The sequence below is a fragment of the Colius striatus genome, chromosome Z (assembly GCF_028858725.1).
Source record: "Colius striatus isolate bColStr4 chromosome Z, bColStr4.1.hap1, whole genome shotgun sequence".
NCBI lineage: Eukaryota > Metazoa > Chordata > Aves > Coliiformes > Coliidae > Colius > Colius striatus.
The window spans coordinates 63,886,621-63,913,831 of NC_084790.1; the positions used below are offsets into that span (position 1 = coordinate 63,886,621).

Below are 27,211 nucleotides of genomic sequence, written 5' to 3' on the forward strand. Positions count from 1 at the left end.
AGAAAACCAAATACACCTTGCAAAACTGACAGCTGAACAAAGCCTTATTTAATGATTCGTGCACAGGCTGAATTGGACAGATTGATAAATACAATTGTCTTGGACAGTTTTATAAGTTTGTATTTTTCTCACATCACAAGGGACCATAACGAGTATCCTCCCTGACATCCTACATGACTTCATGCAGAAACATCTAACAGGGTACAGGAACTTTAGCTCATAGGGGATCTGGTCTTGACTGTAAAGCAATAAAGCCATCCCAGTAATCACTGTAATCAATGCCAGTTTTGCTGCCATTTGATTTCACATAGTTAATTAGGAAGCACGGTTAATTAGGAAGTGGGGAGTCCGAGATTCTCCCCACTCGTTTCCATTTGCACCTTTAGAAACACATAACTAACTACAACAGAAGATTCAGCAGGTCTGGCTCAGCTCTCTGCACCTCAGATTATAGGCATTACAGCTGGGGTACTTCAGCTGTCCTGAGGCATCAACAGAATAGCTACCATCCTCCAGAACACTGACAGTCTGATGTTTAAACATGAGTACGGTATTTACATTAATGCATGTTTGTCTGCATTAGTCAGTTCCATAAGGTGCCGACTTAAGCCTCCTAATACTTCCAAAAAAGCAAATCAAAGTATGTTCAAGCTTTGTGTGCTATGTATGTTACACATTTTTGCTACATGCAGATCTCACATACTGACATTTTAAGACCTTAATTAAGGTTGATTTATTTACAAATAGTATGCTTTCAGCTTTCAGAAATGATGTATTTAATGTTTTATTTTTAAACACAATTAAAAAATAATATATAAATATATACATACTGCAAATGTAATACAGATAACAAATTCATTTAAGCCCATTTATGCACATTAGTGACACACCATGTGGCAGAAAGACTAGGACTACAAGAAGACCCCTTGGCGATTTATTTTATATTAAATCCCTAATGGCCTCTTCTCATCTTTGCAAAAATATGCACAAAAGTCCAGACTATGCAGTCATTGAAATGAATGGTTATTTATTTGCTAAACGAGAACCCTATGTTTAATGTTCCTTAGACATAAGGTAGTCTGCAAAAGTCGCATTCCTACAGCTCCATACATCATTTATTTCACATACCCTAACTTCTCACAACAGGCATCAGAAAAATACTTCCGAACAGCATTGCTATTGCAAGTTACTGAGAATTTTGTTTCCAATTCCATTACTGGAAGATTAAATGCTAACATGTTTACTTGGGGTTTTCTTCTTGTTTTGCTTTTAGCATTAAAAACAAATTCATGAACCAATCTGATGTCATTTAAAGTATGTTTATACTGCAAGAAAAAAGTTCCTAAACATGTAACTATGGTTCAATCATTACAGACAGAAAACAAAAGTTCAAATATTCAAACAGGTTGCAACATCACTTAACTGCATGCAATAGTCTACCTTGCACTTGTTTGACACGCTCCAACTGAGACAGAGATCCATGTTTCGCTTTACAAAAGTATTAAAGCATCACTTTTCATAAAAACCAAAATTGCCCAAATTAGTAACATAGTTGCATGCCATAATATTACCACAAACCTGTTTGTAAATGAAACCCTGTCTCTGAGATTATGCTCTTAATTCTTTAGGAAGCAGATCCACTGTGTGCCCAAATATTTCTCAACTTCCTAAGTTATCGTTGCTGGAACAGCCACTATGACTGAAAAGCCACAAAAAGGACAGTTGCAGCAAGAGTCAGAACTTTCTCTTGGTACCAGCCTGGACTCATTTAGACTACTAGACACCACCTAAGGACAGGGTGGTGATGAATGGCACAGAATCGAGTTGGAGGCCTGTGGCCAGTGGAGTTCCACAAGACTCGATTCTGGGGACAGTGTTGTTCAACATCTTCATCAACAACCTGGATGAGGGGACAGAGTGTACCCTCAGCAAGTTGGCTGATGACACCAAACTGGGAGGACTGGCTGATTCTCCAGAAGGCTGTGCTGCCATTCAGTGGGATCTCAACTGGTTTGAGAGTTGGGCAGAGAGGAAAGTCATGAGGTTCAACAAGGACAAATGCAGAATCCTACATCTGGGAAGGAACAACCCCAGGCACCAGTACAGGCTGCAGGTCGACCTGCTGGAGAGCAGCTCTGTAGAGAGACACCTGGGAGTGCTGGTTGATAACAAACTAACCATGAGCCAGCAATGTGCTTTCATGGTCAAGAAGGCCAATGGTATCCTGGGATGCATCAAGAAGAGTGTGGCCAGCAGGTCAAGGGAGGTTCTTCTCCCTCTCTACTCTGCCCTGATGAGGCCTCATCTGTGTCCACTTCTGGGCTCCTTAGGTCAGGAGGGACAGAGAACTTCTGGAGAGAGTCCAGTGCAGGGCCACCAAGATGATCAGGGGACTGGAACATCTTTCATATGAGGAAAGGCTGCGGGAATTGGGGCTGTTTAGTCTAGAAAAGAGGAGACTGAGGGGAGATCTTATGAATATTTACAAATATCTAAAGGGTAGGTGTCAGGAGGTTGGGACATCCCTTTTTTCTATTGTAGCTAGCAACAGGACAAGGGGTAATAGGTTGAAGCTGGAACACAAAAAGTTCCACTTAAACATAAGAAAAAGTTATTTCACTGTGAGGTTGCAGGAGCAGTGGCACAGGCTGCCCAGAGGGGTTGCGGAGTCTCCTTCCTTGGAGGTCTTCAGGACCCGCCTGGACATGTTCCTATGCGACCTGATCTAGGTGAACCTGCTTTTGCTCTGACTCGCAGGTCACTTTAATGGGACACCACCACCTGTGACAGTAGCCTCCATTGAGGCTCTGACATTTTCTCTAAATCTCTGCACTGGCACAGCCATAAAAGTGGACACAACCTTACAACACTAAAGAGCAGATAACCTCTACAACCTGGAAGCTGTCTTCATGAAGTATTCAGATACCAAGGCCAGAAACATGAACAAGAACCTCAATAGGCTGGCCACCCTTCAGAACACATGCATTCCTTTGTCTGTAATAGTAAATAGCAGACAATCATAGACCATCTGCCTTGTTTTCAACTGACTACCCTCGTGAAACTTTATTTTCCATATTCCAAAGTGACTGCAGCTTCTGTGAGAAGTTAGAATAAATTTTAATGAACCAAAAGATTCAGGACTAGTCCAACAAATATGTTATTATGATACTATACCAAGAGCCTTTTCAACTAAACCAAACACTCATGAAACTTTGATTGTTCTTCTGGTGCACTAGACTTCAGAAAGCACAGAATAGAGTTCAGTTTACAAAGGAAGTATTCCGTTATCAGAAAAAAAAACCCAAACAAACTTTCACAGAAATTCACATTGAGAAGATCTTTTCCATTTCCAAGAGAATTCGAGCAGAGAAGCAGCAAATATACTCTCAGGGTATAACATAATGTAACAGAAATTAACTGTAACACATGCACTAAATTTTGCTACAATATCCCATGGGAAATTATTATTTTTTCTTGGGGAAAGTTTCTGGCAAAGGCAACAAAAAAAACTATGACCTATGTGCTGTCACTTTTATTTTGTCACTTTCTGGAAAAAATGCTGCTACGCATCTGAAATCCAAGTAGCATTTGCTCTGGTAGCCAGTCACTAGAGACACGGGTCTGATTTCAATTTAACAGATTCAATGTCTCTCGAATCCAGGAAGCCCAGACCACAAGAGATGCAAAGCTGCATACAGATTCAAATATATACACACAGAATGCCTTCCCTGCCTTTGTCACTAAATACAACACTATCTGTTCTTTTAATATCTAGAAGATTCACTTTTGTCAAGACACTTAAAAATCAGTCAGTTGACAACTAGTAAGCCAACAGTCAATGGATTACTGTAAACCACTGACTGATACCAGTAAGTTCATCCAAACAAAGCATTCAGATCAACTGCACTGTTTTGTAATTCAGGTCTTTCTTCAGGAGAAACTAGAGAGCAGGAGTGTTTCTACATGTATCTCACATTTCTGAGTACTTCTATACAACAGTATTATAAGTAATTATGAGTATTATCTAACAATTGATGACTTTTTAGTTACCATCATTAGTTCTTCATCAACCTGCTCCTTCTGAAGCAAACTATTCTCAACAGAATATCAGAGAGCAAAATGTGAAAAATGGTAACAGTAACTTCCAGAAAAATACCAAAATGCTAGTAATGACATTACTTAACATACTGGGGTTAAAAACCACCTAACATCAACAAAGCACTGATCATTTTGTTCTCTTTACATGCAAGTGAATCTTCTTTTTCTTCCACAATAGCCACTATATATGACTATATAATTCTTATATATGTATTTATATATATATATATATGTATATAGAAAAGAATTACAAAACATGTATTGCTTACCACCAGATCTTGACACTCCTTAAACCAAAGTATTGTCAAAGTATGTTACACAATCACTGGAAAAAGTTTGAAAATTTGCCAGCTTTTAGGACTATGCCAAATTCAATTTTTGAGTTGAAGTCAACAGAAAGACAAGTTTTGGGTTATGATTCAGCTGAGTTTGTGGAGTAGTAAAGATGAGTTTGGACACACTTAGCTGGAGCTTAGATCTGTAGAGTGCAAGGCCTGCATTCTACATCATCTAATAAAAAAGATTAAAAGGAAAGTAAATAAAAAGAAAACACGACACTAAATCTAGCTCCTGATTTATAGACCTCTATGTGTACCATTCACAGAAACTGATAGAACAAAAGAGAAAGATTAAAAACACAAAAAGAGGAAGAATTTAATCTTGTTTTTTTTTTAATCCCATTTCTTCTTTTGGGGATTTACCTTACAATACTGTTTCACCATCTCCTCTCATCCCAGTCTTGGTATAATTTTCAGGTGTAAATTTATGGTTCATAAAGTAGTGCAGGTTTAGTGGCTGGTAAAGATTGCTTGATGCTAAAAAAGTTTTTTCAATCTTTGCTACCCAATTTGCTCTGTATATTTTAGTATACAAGTAGAAATTTATGGATAATTATTAGGTGGAATGCACCACAAACTTCTTCAATCACAGAAGCATCGTAATTTTTGTAAAATGCCTTGTCAAAAATATGTTGTAAGAAATCTCACAGAATACACATGAAGAACTATTCAGATGATTTTTTTTTTTGGGACCATCCAAGGCCAAATTAAGTTTTGATAAAAGTAAAATGCAAAAGGTGGCAACTTCTTTTTGTGTTGAATATTTTTTGCCTCAAGGTCTAACCTTGAGGCAAATGGTGAGACAGCAAATTGCAAATATATACTATGTGAAGTGTCTCTTTGTTGTTGAGATTTTCTTCAATCTAGTTAGCTTTATTATTAATCAGTATATCAGTATGCATTCTGTCAGATGTAATACCACCATGTCACACTTGTTCTGTAATCTAAACATTTATGTTTTTTACTTGATGAGGCCTCATCTGGAGTCCTGTGTCCAGTTCTGGGCTCCTCAGCTCAAGAGGGACAGGGAAGTGCTGGAGAGAGTTCAGCGCAGGGCCACCAAGATGATGAGGGGTATGGAACATCTTTCTCAAGAGGAAAGGCTGTGGGAACTGGGGCTGTTTAGTCTGAAGAAGAGGAGATTGAGGGGTGATCTTATTAACATTTATAAATACCTAAAGGGTGGGTGTCAGGAGGTTGGGACATCCCTTTTTTCTATTGTAACTAGAAACAGGAACAAGGGGTAATAGGTTGAAGCTGGAACACAAAAAGTTCCATTTAAACATAAGAAAAAACTATTTCACTGTGAGGGTGACGGAGCAGTGGCACAGGCTGCCCAGAGGGGTTGTGGAGTCTCCTTCCTTGGAGATCTTCAGGACCCGCCTGGACACGTTCCTATGCGACCTGATCTCGGTGAACCTGCTTCTGCAAGGGGTTGGACTAGATGTTCTCCAAAGGTCCCTTCCAACTCCTACCATTCTATGATAAGGCATTCTATGATTCTATGATAATGTTTTTACGTAATAGCCAGTAACATTTACTTCTACTTCAAGTCAAGGTAAATAGCTACTGACATCCAAAACACAAATCTTCTTGAGATATGACACAAAACATACTAAACAAGAATTTTCCCTAAGCAATACAAAATGTCTGGGACTCAACGAGAAAAAAAATCCAAGTAGTCATTTTCAGGAATACTCATAAGGACAGATATACAGTCTCATTCCAAAAGGTGAAAATTCTAGGAACATCTGCCCCGCTGAGGTCCTTTTGTTTTTACCAACATTTTCATTTAGGCAATGGACATGCTCCATTACAGTTTCAAGACACGTTTATAGAAAGCAGAAAAGAATATCCTCTCATCTTAAAAAGCTGAGAGAATGTAGAGTGGATTTATTAATTGTATGCATAACTGTAAGTGAAAGGTAGGACAAAGTCCACGTCAGTAACTACCTACTGAAGCATGACAGAAAGCTCACACCTTCAGTTCACTCAAAGACTGTAATTTGCTGATGCCATTGTTTTAACACACCATGGTACAGACTACCAGGAAGGAAACAGTTACCGCTTTTCTCAAAGTTAATAAAATCACTGAAAATTTTGCTCGTACATGATCTTCAGAAAACAACTGCCTCAAAATCTTTGTTAAAGAACCATCTCCATAGGGCTGTTTGCCAGCAATATTGTTTATGTTTCTTCTTACCTCCAGAGACATGTAAATAGTGCTAATTGCTACTTTGATTTCTCCATCTGAAATCTCCTTCAGATCCTTCAGCATAGCCTCCTCAATACTTACATCTGTTTGAGAAGAAAAAGGAATTTCAGTACATAAAAGCATCTGCAGATGATCAGAAGCAGCAACGTAAATGATAAACACAGCTTAATGAGACTTTTGTATTTTAGGACATCCAATCAGAAAACTAAAACCAGAATTAATATTTCAATGTTTAATGTTCCTAGAGGTTTTTTAAAGCAAGGAAGAGGATGGGAAGGGGAAGGAAAGGATGAAGAATTAATCTCATACAATACAGTTGCGTGAATATTTACATTCTTTAAGTAATCGAATACCAGTTGATGATAAATTTATAGATAGACTATTCACATGGTCTAATATGAAATCAACAATATGAAACACTTCTGCAATGAGTAATACATTGCAAATCACATGTGGAATACTATAGTATTTATAAAATATTCAGAAGGAAAGCACTTAAGACATTCCATAAGCATAAAGTTAGCCAACCTGCCTGAGCCTCCTCAGAAAATGATACCAACACCAATGGGTTTTCCTTTCATGCATCAAATGGTGAATGAATCAATTAGATGTTTATATACCATAGAATTAGAGTACAAATAATCATCAGAAATAGTGTAAAATTGGAATTGCTTCGTATTGCAACCAGACACGTTGATATGTTTAAGTACAATGTATTGAAAATCCATATGAATAAGTTTCTCTAATGGGAGATGTCTGTCTAAATTGCTGTAAAGATTCTCTAAATGAATATATATCATGTATAGGAACATGCTTATACCACATGAACAAAAAACACTGGCATAACAGACAAATGTCTACATAAAGAAAGCTGCAAGCCACTTACTTCAGTGGCAACTGAAGTGGTGGGTGGCAACTACAATGTGCACAGACTTCTAAAGTTTAGCAGTGTAACATCCAAAATGTGTTTGCATGACTGATTTTTAAAAGATAGTGAAATACAAAATTAAGTCAAAGAAATGAATCCTTTCACTACACTTCCTGTACAAAGTCCAGCTACTGCATTCAATCTAGTGTCAAGATGAACTGGCTAATGTTCACACATTTATTGTATTTATGTGTCTGTCCTTTTGAAAATATTTATAAGTAACCTGTAGACTTTCTGGTGGGCTACAGTCCACTGTGCCTCTAATAATGAATTCCTAGATTCAGGCCACTAAGTCATTATCTCTGCATGAAAATCAGAACGGTTTTGCTGAATTGTCCTAATCCTGTCTGAAATAATAGGTAAGTCAAAATATTCAGCAGAGGCTAATGCATTGAAAGGACCTCAGAAACTTAATGGCACCTTACTAATACAAATGTCACATGAACATATGCAGTGCTAAATATGCACCTTGTAATGCACAGCAGACAGCAATTATGAGACAAAAAAAGAGTGTATGATATTGCCCTCCTCATGTGGCATATAAAAAGTACTGACACACAATGCCATGCAGACTGAATCTGTTATACCTAGCTGTTCAAGTTTTGCACTGGATATTAGGATAAACTTCACAGGTCAAGCATATGACAAATATTACTATACCATCTTCCCAGGCAAATGGCAGAATTGAGCTCCATAAAAGCCACTTTCACTGGTTCTTTCCAATCCAGCTGCGTCCATTCATTTCTGAACTATGATTCCTTGACCAATGTCTAGAGGAACTTCAGGGAACTATGTGAAGATTTATAGCCCTGAATTAATTTAGCTAGCAACCTCACTGAAGGAGCATGCAAAGGAAGCAGCACCTCAAATTCTGTCCTTAACTACCACCCAGGGCAGCCATCACAGGCTGATGGTCTGAATTCAGATGAGAAGACCCTGCAGATAGGCTGATTGAGAAGGTTAAAAAAGAAACATGATTCTGCATGGACCCTGTACATACCTGATACTTTTAACAATGAAAGACTTCAGTAATTCAGTACTCAGTTTGGTAACAACTTGATGGCCAAGTGAAAAATGTTTTTGCAACAGAGTGTCCTTTCAAAAGCTTGATACCAAACTCTGGGTTCAAACATGCCATGTGAAGATGGCATACTGCAACTGTTTTCACTGCATACAATGAGCTGATATATACAGTTAACCAACAAAATTTGTAAAAGGTCAGAAAAATGGAAGCAAGTTGCACTACCTTGCAGATTAAACTGTGTCTCCTGGAGAACTGAGATAATTTCTGCTCGTGGGGGAAGATCTGGAAACTTCTCTTCTAGGATTGACAGTACTTTCTCCTGCTGTTCTGTAATTCTGTCAGCCTCCAAAGACATACACTTGAAGAGAATGCTTCCTGAAATATTGAAAGGCAAAAATCAATACATCCTGTAAACAGAAAACAGGTACTACAGAAACAAGAATATTTACTGTATTACCATCCAGGCCCTTTCCTTCTTGGAGGTTCTTTCCACTGACAAGTTCACTGAACCACTGTTGTGGTTTCGGCCTAGCCAGCAACAAACTATGACAGTCTCTTGCTCACTGCCCCCTATTCATCCCCCACCCTCCTTCGGATGGTGGAGGCCCCAGAGAAATGGGAGGAAAACAGATAACCAAGGACCTTGTGGATCGAGACAAGGGCAGGGAGGGCTCGCTGCCAATTACAGTTCTAGGCAAAACAGACTCCAGTACTCGACTTAGAGAGGAAAGTAAGGAAAGTTTATTCTGCTACCTACAAGAAACAGAACAGACAGAAAGCAAGACACAGAGCAAGATGATGAGAAAAAATACAACCAGCACTTTAAGATCTTCCCCCACCTCTCCCTTTTTCCCCGGCTCAGCTCACTGCTCCCAATATCTCTACCTCTTCCCACCTCAATAGCACAGGGGGGCAGGGAATGGGGGATGTGGTCAGTGTCTCGCAGATGGTCTCTGCCACTTCTCTCTTCTCAGAAGAGGAGGACTCCTTGCATTATTCCTCTGCTCCAACACAAGGTCCCTCCATGGAACACAGTCCATGCTAAGAAACATAGTCCTTAACAAACCTCTCTGGCGTGGGTTCTTCCCAACAGATACGGCTTCTGCTCACAAATTCCTCCAGCCTGGGACTCCTCCATAACCAGCAGCATTCTGGGCACCTTCTGCTGCAATGCCACCCTCCCATGAATTCACAGCCTCCTCTGGGAACAGTCACTGCCCCTGGTGTGGGGTCCTCTATGAACTTCCAACAAATCACTGCTTCACGACTCCTCTCCACAGGACGCAGCAAGGTCTCTGCTCTAGCACACCTCCTCACCTCCCTCACTGACCTTGGGGTCCACATGGTCACTTTTCTCTCTCTCCCAACTTCTTGCACCACCACCAGCCGGAAAAGAAGGAAGAATAGCAAGGACTTGAATGGAAAAGGCTGCCCAGATGAGTTGCTGAGTCTCCTTCTATGGGGACATTCAAAACCCACCTGGACGACTTCCTCTGTGACCTGCTAGGTGGTCTTGCTCTGGCAGGGGAGTTGGACTAGATGATCTTCCAGTCCTTAAGATTTTGTGATTCTGTGAAGGAACAGAAAGAATCTTCCTCTTCCAGCTTCTTCTTCTTAAAACATGATCATGGAGGCACTCAACTGTCTCAGCCCCAGAGGTGATCTGACTTTGAGCTGGGGAGAGTTTCGAGCAACTTCTTACAGGAGCCATCTTTACAGTCCCTTCCCCATTATTAGAAACAGCTCCATAAAACCCATGGTAAAAGTGAATGCTTTTCACATAGAAACATTCTCCTAACATGAAGGTAGTTTCTAAAACCTTAACTAGGTGGCTTGTCAGGGCCTATGCTAGAAAACTGTCTGGCCCTAGTGCAAACAAGCATGGGTGTGCAGTGTACTTCTGTGCATCTAATGCAGCACTGTGGCATGGTCACAAGTAAGCAGTGGGACACCAGGGCTTGTTCCTCTTCCTAAGCATTACACCAAATGTTGGTATGCTTGCAAACAGTAAATCAATATTGCTAACCTTCCTTTCCAGACATGTCATTGAACTGCTATAATGGACATAAGGTAGAAATTCTTTACGATGAGAGTGGTGAGACACTGGCACAAGTTGCCCAGAAGAGTTCAGAGTGTCTCATTCTTGTAAGTGTTCAAGGTCAGGTTGGGCAGAGCTGTGGCATGTGGCAGTTGCATGTGGCAGAGGGTCTGGATGAAGTCATTGGTCATTCTCGTGCAACTGACTCCCCATAATTTCGTGCCAATGAACATACGAGAAAAGTACAGCACATACAGCCAAATAAAACAATGTATTCCATCTTAAAGGAAACGTAATCTAATAAACAGCTTGACCACAATTAGTATGCTCTTGCAATATAGAGGTGAGTTTGATGTCTTTTCAGGCAACTACGTGATGCATATATCTTATCCTGGATGTGAAACATGCCTGACATTTCAAGCTGTAAAGTCGCCCTTGCATTCCCTGAAGACTGGGATCTCATTTATTAATAAACTCAAAGATAGCCTTTGCCTCCAGTTACTCCAATTAAATTAAGGATAATATAATCTTATACTTCAGCTTTGGAATTATTTATTACTGTACCAGACACAAGGATTTCAAACAAGTGTATGACTGCATTTCATGATCCTAGATCAATGAGTACAATAGCACAGTTACTGCAAGTCAAAATGTTTAAGCTTTACCGCAGAGCCAAGAGAGGAAAAGAAAAACAGTCTCACTAGACTGAATAGGACCAAAACATCTACTATTTAATAATTTTTTTCCTACACTGTCATCACATAAAATAACAAAAAGTATTTCTTCAAAATTCATAAAGCGCCTGCAATACAAACCAATTTTGCCATGCTAAGTAAAAATCCTAAGTAGATTAAATAACAAACAGTGCTAAACAAGCCAGAAGCAGTTCCCCACCAGATACTAATTTCTGGAAATTCAGATATATGAAATTCCATTCTGTGTTTCTGTTACAGATATGCTAACTGCCAATATTATTTTAATTCTCAGCATCCCCTTCTTTGTTTCAGTCTTATCATTACTTTAAGACAATGCTCCTGCCTTATTTGATGGTATTAAAAATACTAAAGAAATACAGATTGCATGGAAATCATATATTCTGACCCAGACAGACATTTATAAATTTAGGTACAGAAAACAATGCTCCACAGCAAGGAGATTTCAAATGTCTCCAGGTAAGTAACTGACATATAAAGCACCAAAGATATACATTAACAAGGACTATTTTTCAGGTCCTTTATATGAAGCAAGGTTCCCACTCAGCAGTCTACCGGATAATTTATTTGATACCCTTTTGCTGTTCCCATCTCTAACCAGATAACAGTGTCTGTGCTACATATCCTTGTCGATACTTTGGGAAGGGCGATGACCAGAATGCGTTAGAGGGCCCACAACACACTCACAGTCAGCACAGAGCTGCACCTGGATAACTAGCAGCTCAGGGACCAGGTTGCATGAATTATTTTAGCAATCACAATCTTCTGCTTTTTCAGCACCCTTTTTTATTTCCTCCAGGAGCAGACAGGAAAATTGTTCATGCACACGCAAAGGAAATGGAGACACCAGCAGAAAGTACTAGACCTACAATGCATGCTCAAATTCATCATACAATTACTCACTGGAGGAAGGCTGTAGCGCATCTATACAGCCTCCCAGCCGCACTAGAGTTAGGCAGTCTGTCTACCTGCACAGGTCTTCAGATATCCAATGTGTCAAACTTTTACCACAGTTGTGTGTGCTTCAGGGAGCAATATTTGGGGAAGAGCAAGAAGAGAAAATTTTAACACCAACATACATGGAAAATGCAGTAAAAGGAGAGGCGTGAATTGTGTAACCGATCGGGCTCATTGGGCTCAAAGTCAACATGACATAAGCTTAATTGTCTGCCTAATTATACAGAAACAACTACTATGCAGTAGGTTTGGTGTCAGGCCAGCAACTTCTGATTCATTTTACCTCCATATAACACAAATAATTCCAGTCTAATTACAGGACTGTTTGTGAATTAAGCAGTAACTACACCGCACTTTTCATACAGTCAGTCCTGGATTTCAATTGAGCTGTTAGACAAATCACAGAATCACAGAATGGTAGGGGTTGGAAGGGACCGTTAGAGATCATCTAGTCCAACCCCCCTGCTAAGGCAGGTCCACCTAGATCAAGTCACACAGGAACACATCCAGGTGGGTCTTGAAGACCTCCATGGAAGGAGACTCCACAACCTCCCTGGGCAGCCTGTGCCAGGGCTCCCTCACCCTCACAGTGAAATAGTGCTTCCTTATGTTTAAATGGAACTTTTTATGTTCCAGCTTCTTTCCATTACTCCTTGTCATGGCACTAGATACAACAGAAAAAAGGGATGTCCCAACCTCCTGACATCCACCATTTAGATATTTGTAAATATTAATGAGATCCACTCTCAATCTCCTCTTATCTAAACAGCCTGAGTTCCTCACTTATGCAGCTATTAGTGTGCATTTGTCTCTTGCTTTCACATTTGTGACAAATTTGTGGTTTCTTCAATAGTAAGGCCATCCTGAATTTGATCTCACCTTTGGCAGGACACGGACATTACTGTAAAATCCAAATGTGTCTAGACATACACTGTACTGCAACATCTAACTGGAAGCCTTCACCTTTCATTGCTTGTTTTGTGTCAGGGTCAATCCCTTTGCATATTTTCATCAGGTATGACATCTCCAACAATCAAATTTTAGGATTTATTACTTAATCTAGTCAGTCTGAAATAATGCCTCAACACAGGCAGACATCTTAGAAAGGTTTTTAAAAGGCTGGTTTTCGTCCTTGTCACAGCAGTACTGCAGTGCTTGCAACTGCTAACTTTTGCACCAGGATGGAGGGAGGAAAGAATCCTTCTCAAGTTAATAGGGTGTCAGCAAGCTGTAAATTTAATACTTATTCTTCCTTCATTCTTTAATACCATGGCTCATCATCAGGAAAGAAAGGCACACATTTTCTGTCTCATCATGTCTGTGAGGGTTAAGATTCCTTTTAGTCTGTGAAACCAGTTAATTCAAGGTACTTTTGCTTGGCCAAGGGTCAGTAGTCCATTTAGACATGCTCTCTTGTAAGTACCTGCTGTAAAAGAGATACATGGGCTCAGATACCTCCTGCAGATTTTACTGAGTGGTGGTGCAACTCCCCCAGGGTTTCTGAAAGCATAATAGAGGCTGCTCTCTCTGCTGACAAGCACAGGAAAAAAAAAAGTATATAATAGGTAATACAAGATTCAATATACAGAAAAAAAGGGGAAAAGAACAGTCCCTCAAGGAATGTATACTTTAACTCTCCCTACACCCAAAAAAACCCCACAACACTGTCAAACAGACCCAAGCAAGCAATCCTCATTTTAATTAACAAGAAAACCACAAAGCATTGCCTCCAACTGCTTCCATACATAAAAACGAAAGTTTCACAGCAAATAAGTAGAGAGCATGGAGCAGTTCAAAATGCTCCTTTCTTTCTGGAGTATGTATGAAGGATGCGTCAACTAGGGAACATGTGAATCATCTGATTGATGTACAAGACAGACCAAAAAAAAGAAAAATTTGGCAGAATTCCCAAAGTCCTTAAAAGGGCATTTCTTAAGGTTTGTCTATGTTGCTAGAATAACAAACTAATCATCTCTACTGAAAGTCAGGCTGCCGCAGCAGGGCATGAAAAGTCCTCAACTATGCAACTCATACTAGGAAAAGCAGATTCCCATTAAAGGAAAAAAAAAAAAAAAAGCTGATGCTCTTGCTGTAAGTCTGTCTCTATTTACACGTTGCAGTCTGCACCTTGTGTCATCCTTCAAGGCCTTATACAAATAAACATAAGGAGGCATTTTTGAGAGTGCACTGACCCAAGGTACCTGACAGTCAGTGCTTGGAATCACACCCTTGCCAGCTGGCTGCAACAGACAATGTAATGATTCAGCAGTTTAATGGATCTTGAGTTTGGCAACAGTCCCCTTGTAAACATCTCTTGGGAAATAAAATAATACAGGCCCAAGATTCTGGCAGGTTCTATAATTGTTTGCTTCTGGCAGAAATCCAGGGACAGCACAAGCTTTAACTTAAGGCAAATATGGCTGTACATTACTCTCCAAGCAGGCTCTATTCAAAGCCCAAGGGTAGAATTAACTTATAGCACGTCTGATGGCGAGACAAAGATACCAGGAAAGCATTCAGCTGAAAAAAAGTCCTTAAATATTAAACTGCCTAAATCAATAAAGCTCAGTGTCACAGGAAAAGTCTTTTCTCTTGTTCTTTTTTTTTTTTTTAACACAGAAGTGCAAGTAAAGTTTGTTCCAAGTTGAAATCTGGCAGGTTATAAATATCTGTCTTTGATATTAAAATTTTTAAAAATTGTTAACAGACTGTGAGAAAAAAAAAAGTTTGAAAAAGAAGTAACAAATGAAGCTGTCACAGTCACTACACAACAATTATTTTGACATGAGATATGTGTATTATCTTACAAATCTTTTAGCAAAATACTACTGGAAAGACAGAAAATGAAGGATAAATTTCCAACTCATAGTCTTGGATGTTGGGATCTCTCAGCTGTTTTAAGAAAACAAAATCCTAATTCTTATCACTTTGGCCTTCTGTTCTGAGCTTCCCCTGAAATTTATGCATCCTAACAATATACAGATTTACACATAACATAAGGAACATAACAAAGCAGGTGAAAAAAAAGCACCTTTTCATGGTCTCTGCACCCATGGAGTGCCACAGAGAGTAGAGAGGGATCATCCTGCAAGCCCATAAGCAAACATTCACCAGTAGTGAATTGTGCAGTCAGAAGAGAATGGAGCAGTCACCGCTCCTTCCAGACCATGATATGTGATCCTTGTATTTCTTATATTCACAAGTGACATGAATTTGAAAAGTTATACATTATGGGCAAGGTCTTTGACAAAAGGCCACAATATATACAGAGAAACACAAAAGCTAGACTCAAGCAAGCTGTATTTGATCTTCTATTTTCAAACTGATTATAGTTTGATCTGCTATCTAGACACATTTCTATCTAGGATTTTTTTTTTTTTCATCTTATCAAAACCAGAATTGGGATTCACTGATTTCTCTGAATTTGCAGTGGAAGGTACTTATCAAGACTCTTTTCTACTTTAGGAGACCCACAATGGGGGTGACTCCCTGCATTTCTTAGCCTTCTATATGTACAAACTGCATTGCTGGCAGAAGCAGAAAAAACGCCAAGTCACAAGTGGAGCTGTATTTGGCTATTTAGGCTTTGCCAATCACTTCTCATGTCATGCCAAGAGAAGGTATGCAAAGACTCTTATATCCAGTAAGTTCCTCAAATACATGGTACCAAATACAATAATTAAAATGAAGTTATTATTTGAAAAAAAGACAAGTAGCTACTATCTCCCTCAAAACTGGAAGTCCTATCTTCAATAAAAGCACTTTATTTTAATTTGGATACAGCCTAGAGAGCCAAAACATGCAGACACTTACAACCATGTACAGTATTTGAACATGTTTATTATTCAGACCACCGCGTCCTGACACTTTCCACCACCAACTATGTACCCTGAGAGATCCCCAAAAGCCTTTCAGTGGTTCTGCCTCCAAAATCAATTATGATGTTTGGTCACTTGCCTAGATTCCTGGATAGCTACTCAACAGAAACTTGGAGCTTGCAAAAATACCTCCGGGCAGGTTTACTAGAGCCTATTGCCATAGAGAGATAACAAAAAAAAAAAAAAAAAAGCCAGCTAAATGCTGTGTGATTGTCAACGCTTCCTTTATGGAAATCTTTTTTAAAAAAATACCTTTTCTAATGCCTCATAACATGCTTATTACACCAGTTATCACAGCGTACAAAGACAAGCCAAGACTCCAGTAGCATCTCAAATCTAAGTACAGGGAAGTCTTCAAAATCCTCATTAAACACGTCCACATTAATTTCTAAAAAGGGCATTTAACAGCTGCACATCAATTAAAATCTAAAACATTTAAAATTCATTAAGCACTGCTAAAATTCAGTAAATAACCTAAAAGCAGCAATGAATTTTTTGAACCCCAGTTTTGTTTCTAATTGAAGAGCTCTGTTGCAGCAAATGAACTGACAAAACTAGTACAAACAAGGAACTACGAAGACAGAAATGAAAACATCTTTGTGTTGAAGCCTCATTTTTTTACTCTACCAGGCATACGATACAAAGAGAGAGCACAATGAAGGTTTGGTTCCAGCTTTTTTAAACAGTAGAAGTGTAATATCATGTCATCAAAACATCATTCCATAAAAAAGTACTGCCATCGGGAGAAGCTTTAACATGTAAATATTAGATTCCAACCCATATTGTTGTCCACAGTGCCCCTGGAATTGACGAACTGCACAGCTTTTCCAGCTACCCAGCTGGTGTGTCGACAGCTCCATTTAATATTCTTGTCTACTGATACAGCAAAGACCTCTCATGCCTATTTTTAAATGCACATTTTTAATATTCAATATAATGTTACTCTTTAACAAACTCTTTACTCCCTGCTTCTTTTATGAAGCTTCCTGTGGTCTTTAAAGGGATTGTTAACCAAAGAATGGATCACACTCTTTCTGCATGAGCAGATTCAGAAACACTCCATTAAACCTTTCAGTATTTAATATAAAGAGTAATCTCTCACCTCTGAGGAGATAAGCCAGTTGCTGAGTGATTAACTCTGGTGCCTCTTGAAGAATCTCTTTTACTACTAAAGAGGAAGAAGATGTTTGTAACTCCAGGCTGCCATCACGTTGCTCCTCTGGATTGATGACTTTGACGACAGCTGATTCCAAAGTTTCATCCTCACTATCAAGCAAATTTAAACATTATTTTTCTTTCTAGCTGCTTAAATAACCCTGTAACACGGTGCAATTTTTTTTAAACATTCTGAACTATAAAACTTGTTATTGCTAAGTCTGCTATAAATCCAAAGAATCCCACAATGAAGTTCTAAACCTACTTTTTAAATCAAGTGTTCAGAGTGCTTTTACTGCATGAGATATAACCAAGCACTATGATTTAAATGTTTACATTTCCATTGCAAAAAAACTTTAAAAAATAGTAATTTGAAAAAGTACTTCTACATGTACTGAAAATATCACTCTTTACATAGGGAAATTTAGGATTTTCCCCACTGAATATTTTGAAAGCTTATAAAAAATCTCTTCTTTCACATTTAGACATTTTATGTTTCTGCTTATAATAGCAATAAGAAAGCCAAACTGCATTGAATAATATAAAATATTAATCATGATTCTTAAGAAGGAAGAAACACAGGAAGAGACAGTCATAAACAAAAAGTAAATCTTATGGATAAATTTTTAGTAAATTTTTACATTTGAAAACGTGACTCAAATACTCAGCTGACTGAAGTTAAAGAAAAAATAGCTACAACATTTATGCATATTTTTCATTTTAGATTTCTCCTACTTCTGTTCTAATCTACAAACCCCTCAGAGTAGGATGTGGCCATAGAACAATAGGATGGTACTTCTCTTAAAATCAGTTGTAAAGACAGAAGTAAATAGCATCCTTCACTCTGGGCAAGAAGATTCACTATGGGCTTGTAAATATCCCTCTTAAGGATGGGTATATGGATTATGGTCCTTTACAGAGTAACTCTGAGCCTCTACAACTCTGAAAAATGCTGAGAAAAATGCTGCAGTTCGTAAGGAGTGAAATAATCTAGCAGCCATCTTAACAGTACATAACACAAGTGTGCTGGTCATCTCTAAGTCAATGTAACAGTTTTAATGCCTTTAGTGAAAGGTAACTAAGAAGCAGTAAAAAAAAAATCTAATCTCCTATGTACTGGTAAGAGGAAACTTCCATACTAATTATACTAAGCTATCTAATCTAATCTGTGTGAAAACACAAGGTCCATTAAAAAGGGAGTTCCTTTAGAAGGGATGGAAATATGACTATTTAGTTACATGTATTGGATGTAACAGGAGACAAAACACACTGTAACTTACTCCCTTTTTTTTGGTCTGTATTGTAGCAATATCAATATTAACACAGAAAAAATGCAGAACGTAATTTTTAAAACAGTTCAAATCCACATAAACCATCTTGTACATACAAAGCAATACCTTATCAGCGTGTTGCTGTTTACAAGTGTCAAAGACAATTTCCCTTCAGCATTCAGCTGGTGCAAATTGATTTCATCTCGGAAGATATGGAACGACTCCGGGATATTCAGCTCCTCCAAAATATATCTCATCTCTGTGAAGTAGCTAAAATCTCTTCTCCGTATGTTCAACACGGGTAAGCAAAGGATGTCAGGAGGACTGACCTGTAATGTAGGTGTGCATTTGTCGGAGTTGCATAAAATAAAACCTGTGTTCAGTCAGGGATATGCAAATATTTTACAAAATATTTTACAAAGTAAACAATTAGAAACTGTCTTAATTTTCTGTTTGATTTTTTTCCCTTTTTACATAATTTTTTAGAAAACACTTTTTGCTTTTTTCCTCATTCTTCCGTCTCTTGCTTGCCTCCTACAGAATTACTGGAAAACCACAAACGAGAAAGTAGGAAGAATGATGTACACGGGTGATTTTTTTTGCTGCTCTTGACTAAGCTACCTAACACCCACTCATTAATGTTTTGTATAGAGAGAAATGCAGATTGTTTTTATTTAAAATGCTCAGCTTTGATCATAACAATTGTCCAGAACAGTGTTTTTACAGTATATTTTAATTAACAGACATCTTTATCAACCTGGAAAAAAATTAGTTAAGACCACTCAGTCCATACCTTGTCTAGAAAGTAGGCATAGGCCAGAGTAGAAATGAGCGAATCCAAATCACAGGATTTATTCCCAAGAACAACATGGACTTTCTCCAGGTGTTTACTCCTGTTCTGTAACACATTAGAAGACAATTGCATCAGTGACCATGATGAGAAAAATCAAAGTCCAATCACCCAGACACTCCAAAAGATAAGTTAAATAACACGCTTTGTACTCAGTTGTAGCACTTTTCACCACTGGCTGAAGGAACACATTTACTCTGGGATAAGACATGTTTCCTTGGCTTCATAGCTCCCAAGAAATCTGCATTTCATAAGAAACCCCTATTTAGAACCTCAACAAGATCTAACCTGACAGAAGTCACTTTAACAGCAAAGTAAAAGATAAGCAGTTTCACATATATGTGGAAAAAAAGCTTTGAAAACACCTCACAAATCCAGTAAGGAAAAGTAGTACCAAAGACCATGGAAATACACACAGCAGACTTTGTTCAGCTGAAATCAGTACTAGAGAAAGTAAGTAGCCTTCACCTTCACTCTTTTGAAGCTGAACATGGCCAGTGAAGCACTGAGTGCTTTCAGTTACTCTCACTTGTAAAGAGAACTGAGTCTATACTGCAGCTGTTTCAGAATCAAATATAACCAACTGAGCACTTCTTTTGTGTCATATACAGCTTGATGTACTTTTTGTTACCTTTAATTAGGATTCTGGACATCAAGTAAAATTTTAATCTTTCAACAGAAGTATATAATTATTACATTATACTCAATAATTATAAATATATAGCTTTTTTCAACTAACCTTTTTTCTCTATGTTTAATCTTACTGCTATCTGGGCATCAAGAAGATATTTAGTTGTCTTTCCTTTACATGGAACACAGCCACCAAAGTACCTTTGGGTAATAAAGCCAGGACAACTATTCTCCATTCCCTACGTACTGGGGAAGCTAGCCTTCTGAATAGTAGAGTGTCTGGAACAGGTATGTTCACATAAGTTGTAGGTCTGCACCGACAATAAACTTTCTTTTTTCATGATATTTTTTCAAAGAATCACTTATCTAGTTCCAACATCTCTGCCACAGGCAGGGACACTTTCCACTAGACCATGTTGCTCAAAGCCCCATCCAACTTGACTTTGAACTCTTTCAAATATGGGGCATCCACAACCTCTCTGGGCAACCACTCTCACAGTGAAGAATTTCTTTCTTATATCTAATTTAAATCTACTCTTTTTTCGTTTGGAGCCATTATTCCTTGTTCTATCACTTCAATTACTTTTTAAAAAGACCTCCTACTTTCCTGTAGGGACCCATAAGGCACTTGAAGGCTGATATAAAGTCTCCTGAGACATTTTTCTTCTCCACACTGAACAACCTCAAGTCCTGCAGGCTGTCTTCACAAGAAAGGTGCTTCCATGGAGGCCTTCCTCTGGACCTGCTCCAACAGCTCAACAGTTGTCTTAGGTTGGAGGCCCCAGAGTTGAATGCAGCACTCCATGTGGGATCTTAGGAGAGTAGAGTAGAGGGGAAAATCACCTCCCTTGACCTGCTGGCCATGCTTCTTTTGATGCAGCCCAGGATACAGTTGGCTTTCTAGACTACAAACACACATTGTTGGGTTATGTTCAGCTTCTCATCAAAAAGCATCCCTTGGTCCTTCTCTACAGGGCTGCTTTCAATCCACTCATCACCCATCCTATATTTGTGCTTGGGATTGCCCCAATCCATTTGCAGAACCTTGCTCTTGGCTGTGCTGAACTTCTCAACGTTTGCATCAGCCCAGCTCTCAAGCCTGTCAAGTTCCTTCTGGATGCCATGCCTTCCCTCCAGCATGTCAACCACACAGCTTGGTGTCATCAGCAAACCTACTGAGGGTGCACTCAATCCCACTATCCATTTCACTGACAAAGGTGTTAAACAGCACCGGTCTCAACACTAATCCCGGAGGAACACCATTTGTCACTGGTCTCCACATGGGCATCAAGTCATTGGCCACAGCTCTGAGTGTAACCATTCAGCCAACTCCTCGTCCACCAAGTGGTCCATCTATCAAATCCACGGCTCTCCAATTTAGAAACAAGGATGTCATGCTGGACAGTGTCAAATGCTTTGCACAAGTCCAGGTAAATGATGTTAGTAACTCTTTCCTTATCCACCAGTGCTGTAACCTTGTTGCAGAAGGCCATCAAATCTACCAGGCACAATTTGCCTTTAGTGAAGCCATGTCATCTGTCATCAGTCACCTCTCTTAATTTTCTATGTGTTTTAGCATAGTTTCCAGGAGGATCTGCTCCATGACCTTGCTTGGGGACAGAGGTGAGACTGTAGTTCCCCAATCTTCTTCCTTTCTTTTTTCAAAAATGAGGGTTATGTTTTGCCTTTTCCCATCAGTGGGAACCTCACCAGACACAAATTCTTAAATATGAAGGATAGTGGCTTAGCAACTTCATCTGAAAGCTCCCTCAGGACCCTCGGATGTATCTCATCAGGTCAAATGGACTTGTGCACCTTGAGGTTCCTTAGATGGTCTTGAACCTTATCTTCCTGTACACTTGCAGTTCTTCATTCTCTCGGTCCCTGCTTTTGCCTTCTGTGATTTGAGTGGTGTGGCTGGAGCACTTACTGATGGAGACTGAAGCAAAAAAATCCCATTCGATACCACAGCCTTCTTCAAAGGAGACTGAGGAGAATCTCGTTAATACTTGTGTATGTCAAGGTGTATGTCAAGAGGATAAGGTGGCTCACTTTTCTGTAGTGTCCACAGATAGGACTAGGGGTAATGGACTAAAGCTGGAACACAAAAAGGTCCACTTAAGAAAAAGCTACTTTACTGTGAGGGTGAGGGAGCCCTGGCACAGGCTGCCCAGGGAGGGTGTGGAGTCTCCTTCTCTGCAAGTTTTCAAAACCCACTTGGACACATTCCTGTGTTACCTATCTATGTTGACCTGCTTTAGCAAGGGGGTTGGCCTAGATGATCTCTAAAGGCCCCTTCCAACCACAACCATTCTGTGATTTTGTGATATCCTGAGTAACCAGACCTCCCATTTCTTTCCAAAGAGAACCGACATTTTCCCTACTCTTCCTTTTGTCACCAACACACCTATAGAAGCTTTTCTTGTTGTCCTTGATGCCCCTGGCCAGCTTCAATTCTACTAGGGCTTTAGCTTGCCTAACCTGATCCCTGGCTGCTCAGGCAATTCCTCTGTACTCCCCCGAATGTCCTTCCTTCTGCCATCTGCAGGCTTCCTTTTTGTGTTTGAGTTTGTCCAGGAGTCCCTTTGCTGGGGTGCATCTTTGTTGGGGTGCATCACTCCTGAGCTTTAAAGACAAAATCCTTGCAGTGGTTGAAGTCTCCCACGAGGACCAGGGCTTGTGAATGTGAGGCTAATCCTGTCTGTCTATAAAGGCTGTCACTCATTAGCCTCCCTGGCCAGGCAGCCTATGGCACACTATAAAGCCACTTGTCCCTGTCCTCCCTTTTATCCAGACCCATAAACTCTCCACCAGCTCCTCATCCATCCCCAGGCAGAGCTCCATGGCACACCAGCTGGTCATGGACATAGAGGACAACAGCCTCTTCTCATCTTCCCTATCATACTGTTCTTCTGCAGCGTACATCTCTGACCTGCCCCCCTAAAGAATGAAAATAAAGTTAATGAGTGTTTCCTCTTTAGCATTAGTCAGTGTATAGAAGTCTCTTCCTTCAACTTCATTGTAACTGCATAGCAAATGACTCAACCTGGAAAAATAAGGAAACTGAATGAACTGACAAACCTAGGAATCCAGTGAAAACAACATAAAAATTTCAAGACATTTCATGCTGTTCTATGTCTACATATTTTGTACCTATAAAACAATTTGCTTCCTTATTCCACAAAACAACCCCATCTAGAGCTAGTAAGGATCCCCAATAGTCATCTGAGTTTCAATGATAAATGTCAGACTTGTTTATGTCATCAGCTATATGAGTGTTTTCTTTAGAAAAAACTAAGAGGTTTTTTGTGGTGTCATTAGAAATCATTCTCTCAAGTACTAAAATCTGCACACAAAATCAGCTGTTTTTACAACTCACATGCTAGCTGTAGCCCTGTTACACAGGTATATTGCAGTTGTAAATCTGTAGAAAATCAAGCGGGAGGATAACTACCAAAGATGGAAACCCCTCTTTATCTTAACAGCTGTTTAAAAGGAAAAGAAAAATTCACATTTATAAAAAACAACCAACCAACCAGGTCATGTAGTCTATAACCACAATGTTGCTTACTAAAACTTTCAAAGCAACTGAAAGCTGTCAAGGAGGGTTCTGATAGATCTGAAGTTATGTTAAGAAGAATAACTGTATAAATTGTTACAAAGCAATTTTCATATTGATTAACATATTTTAATAGCACTGTAATCCTCAAAACAACATTTGTTTTCATCTTCCAGGGTTTAAATCCAAAGTTATCCATAACAAAATAAACAGAACATTGCACAAAACAAGTGTACCCTGTGATGGGCTGCCTTTTTTGTGTACTTGGAACAAGAATACTCTGTCCCTCAACTCCCATATCAGATTATAGTTTTCAATAAAAGAAATGGTATTCTGTAGCACAGGTGACATCTTCAGCTCTGACAGACTTACATGGAATTTCCTCTGGTAAGTTGGTATCACCTCTTCTGAGGCTGGGGAAATTGTCTTCTCAGTTTCTATGGCTGGTTGTGGTTCGTAAGCCAACACAAAGCACAAGCTACTCACTATTACTATGACTTGATTTTTTATCTATTCTTTGGAAAGATCAAAGCACAAGGTCCACTCACAGCCCTCACACGCTGTTTTAAAGGTATCTTTTTTTCACCTTTCCTGATCTCTACTCTTCCATCTGCTAAACATTACTTTATTCTTTTCTCCGTCCCTTCTTGCAGGTCCAAGATACATGAATTCACCAGCACGTCCTTTCCCCACATCTAGATCCCTGAAGAGTTTTTTTACTTTCTTACTATAATTTAGTAATAACAACCTTTCAAAAATTACACTCTCCATAAAAGCAATTCTGAAGTCTGCCCTTCCAGGTCCATCCAAGCTTATTACTTATCTTAGAGGTCTGAGACTGCTTCCTCATTATCAGATACAATTAAGTATGCATAGCCTAGTGCTAGGACAGTTAGACTATCAGCCAGCTAAGTGAAAAGTAGGCACATGGATGTGAGGCTTCCTATTGCAGCTGTTTTCAAGCAAAGACCCCAGCAGAAAAACCCACCATCAGGAAGACAAACATTTAGATCCATAAACTCTGTGAGACTTAGCTGTAACGGGACTACAATTATTAACTCCTACAGTTACCCTCTGCTAAACCTGACAGCAACCATGAAACCTCAATATTTCTAAGAATTAAAAAATTGAAGAGATCAGTGATGACACTGGAACACACAAATTAAATAACAGACCTCTGATCTATCTTTGTGTTGATGGCTTTTTGTTTAGCTAGATTGAAGGTAAGTTGTAAAATGTATTCATGCTGGCTGCCTGGGATAGAATTAGTTAAAGACATAATGTGTCATTCACAGATGGCATCAGTCAGGGTAACACAACCCAGGTCAGACCTGCACAGACCAGTATTCACTTATCATATCAAAAAAAAGTTTTGTATGTTAAGCTACTTCTGCAGTCTTGTACGAGATCTCTTCTGATACTCTGATACTTTACAGTGAAGAAACTCTCATATTTGCCTAGTTTTGTCATCTTTAATCACATAAAAGCATTATTACAACAACTGTAACTTTATGTAACTGCAGTCAGAAATACCTTTTACTGATCCTTTCCTGCATGAAACGGCTGATTCATGCAAACATACTAAATATAACAGCAATCAAGTATGCTAAAACATAGTTTAGGACATATTATTACAGTGATTAATCAAATGACAATACTCCAGATGAAAATGACATTGTCTCTTCTTTTTTTCTTCTATTAATAAAGAAGCTAAAACAGTCTTGCAGGATAAAAAATACTGAAGACTTTTTCTACTATAAACATGACCTCTTACAAAATGCTCACTGTCTCAAGGCAAAAAATTTTGTTCTTTTCCCTCTCCATCATACACTGATGCACATCACACACACACAAGCAGACACACACAGTATTGCTTTTTGAGCCACTATTTTCTTTTTTGCCTCAAATCTTACTGGATCTTCTGTCCTTCAGCTGCAATGAAATCTCTGTATTTTGCTGCATGGGATGGCACAATAATTGTCAAGGACAGCAGTTCTTTGAATGAAGAAGCTATATGGCTCAACAAAGCATATTAATAAAGAAGAAGCTGCCAAGTCACACAACAATATAGTGTCAGATAAAAACACTGAAAGCTTTTCCAGTCTTGTACCCAAAGTATTAACAAGGAAGCATGGCTGCAGAGACATACTTTGTTTTTCTGGAGATTCATGGATAAAAGTTGAAGTACCCAGACCAAAGACAAGATAATAAAAAATACTGCAACCGAGATTCTAATTCAGTTTCTTAGATGGGAGAGGATTTTGTACCTGCTCAGTACCTCTGGAATTGTACCTCCAACCCTGAGTTAAAATTTATTGAGTTGCTATTTTGGAGTGCATCCTGTATTTGTCTTATAGTATTATGCTTCCGTCAGCCTGAAGGCTTTTAAGTTGATTATCCTTCTCTGTTGACAAAGAAATGGCTCTAAGCCACGGCAAAGTTAATTTAATATTTTATTCAAAGTTCAAGTTAGCTTAATATTTCATAAGTCTTTTCACTAAAAAGCTTTATACTAGCCTGGAAAATAAAAGGGGTGTTTTCTTAACCTAATAATCTTTGTTTTCTTTTATTTTTGAGGACAGAAGAAAAACTGTGTTTCTTTGCCCTTGCAGAATCACATTTACCAGGTACAGTATGTAACACAGATATTATCCTACTGTAAGAGATGTAAACTACATGTTTACATAATGGACTCTTCCCTAAGGAATCACATGTGCCATATTTTAATCATTATCTGTTGAATCTATATTGTACAATGTTGCTTTATTTATGGATCTGAAAAAAGCTTTTACAGTAAACATCAATCCTACAACCCACCAGAGAAATTTTCTAAATCCATGCCATCTGCTTTTGTATGGGAGACACAGCATTACAAAAAATATAAACAAAAGTGGGCCAAAAAAATTCAATGCCGCTTCCAGAAATGGTTGGATAGCCATAAAATATCACCTGATATTTTGTGTTGAATAAGATCTGATGACAAAGACTACAACAACATCTAGAAAAAGATCTTAACACCTTAGTTATCACGCATGCCTGCCTGGACACTTTCCTGTGTGACGTGATCTAGGTAGACCTGCTTTAGCAGGGGAATTGGACTATATGATCTTTAGAGGATCCTTCCAACCTCTACCATTCTGTGATTCATATAGAATTTAGCTAGTTGATATATTTTACTTGGTCCACAGTCCCCTCTCTCATAGTGACTGCACTTGACACAGGAGGCTAAACACAGCCTTGTTGAACAAGCATGATTGTTCTTATGTCCTGGTTTAGCAGCTTTTGGCTTAGTAACAGGAGGAGCGGGTTGCAGTGAGGACCCGGTAAAGAGTTTGCGGACTCTCCCCCGGCTCCTGGGTTCAGGCCCACCTCTGGCCCAGCTGGGCCAATCTGGCGCCTCTGCCATCACTATTTAGGGACAGAAATTTGAAGTGCTGGCAGGAGGTGTATGAGTGATACAAGATGGAGGCAACCATACAGACCCTACAGTCAGAGGAGTAAGAAGGAGCACTAGACCAGATACCCCTCTGCAACCCATGGCAAGAACGCAGGCTATA

The 27,211-nt window shown here is 39.1% G+C and overlaps 1 protein-coding gene across 2 annotated transcripts in view; it reads right to left on the minus strand.

Moving 5' to 3' along the window:
• PRUNE2 (prune homolog 2 with BCH domain) overlaps positions 1 to 27,211 on the minus strand; it is a 141,097-nt gene that overhangs the window by 88,904 nt on the left and 24,982 nt on the right. Inside the window, exons 2-6 of one of the 2 annotated variants that reach the window (XM_062017851.1) lie at positions 19,409 to 19,513; positions 18,742 to 18,944; positions 17,292 to 17,455; positions 8,826 to 8,978; positions 6,640 to 6,734 (exon numbers count right to left, since the gene is read on the minus strand). In XM_062017851.1, the coding sequence (XP_061873835.1) occupies positions 6,640 to 6,734; positions 8,826 to 8,978; positions 17,292 to 17,455; positions 18,742 to 18,944; positions 19,409 to 19,513 (720 nt within the window). Of the gene's footprint in view, positions 1 to 6,639; positions 6,735 to 8,825; positions 8,979 to 17,291; positions 17,456 to 18,741; positions 18,945 to 19,408; positions 19,514 to 27,211 lie in introns of those variants that run through there. The other variant, XM_062017852.1, reaches the window with a different exon arrangement.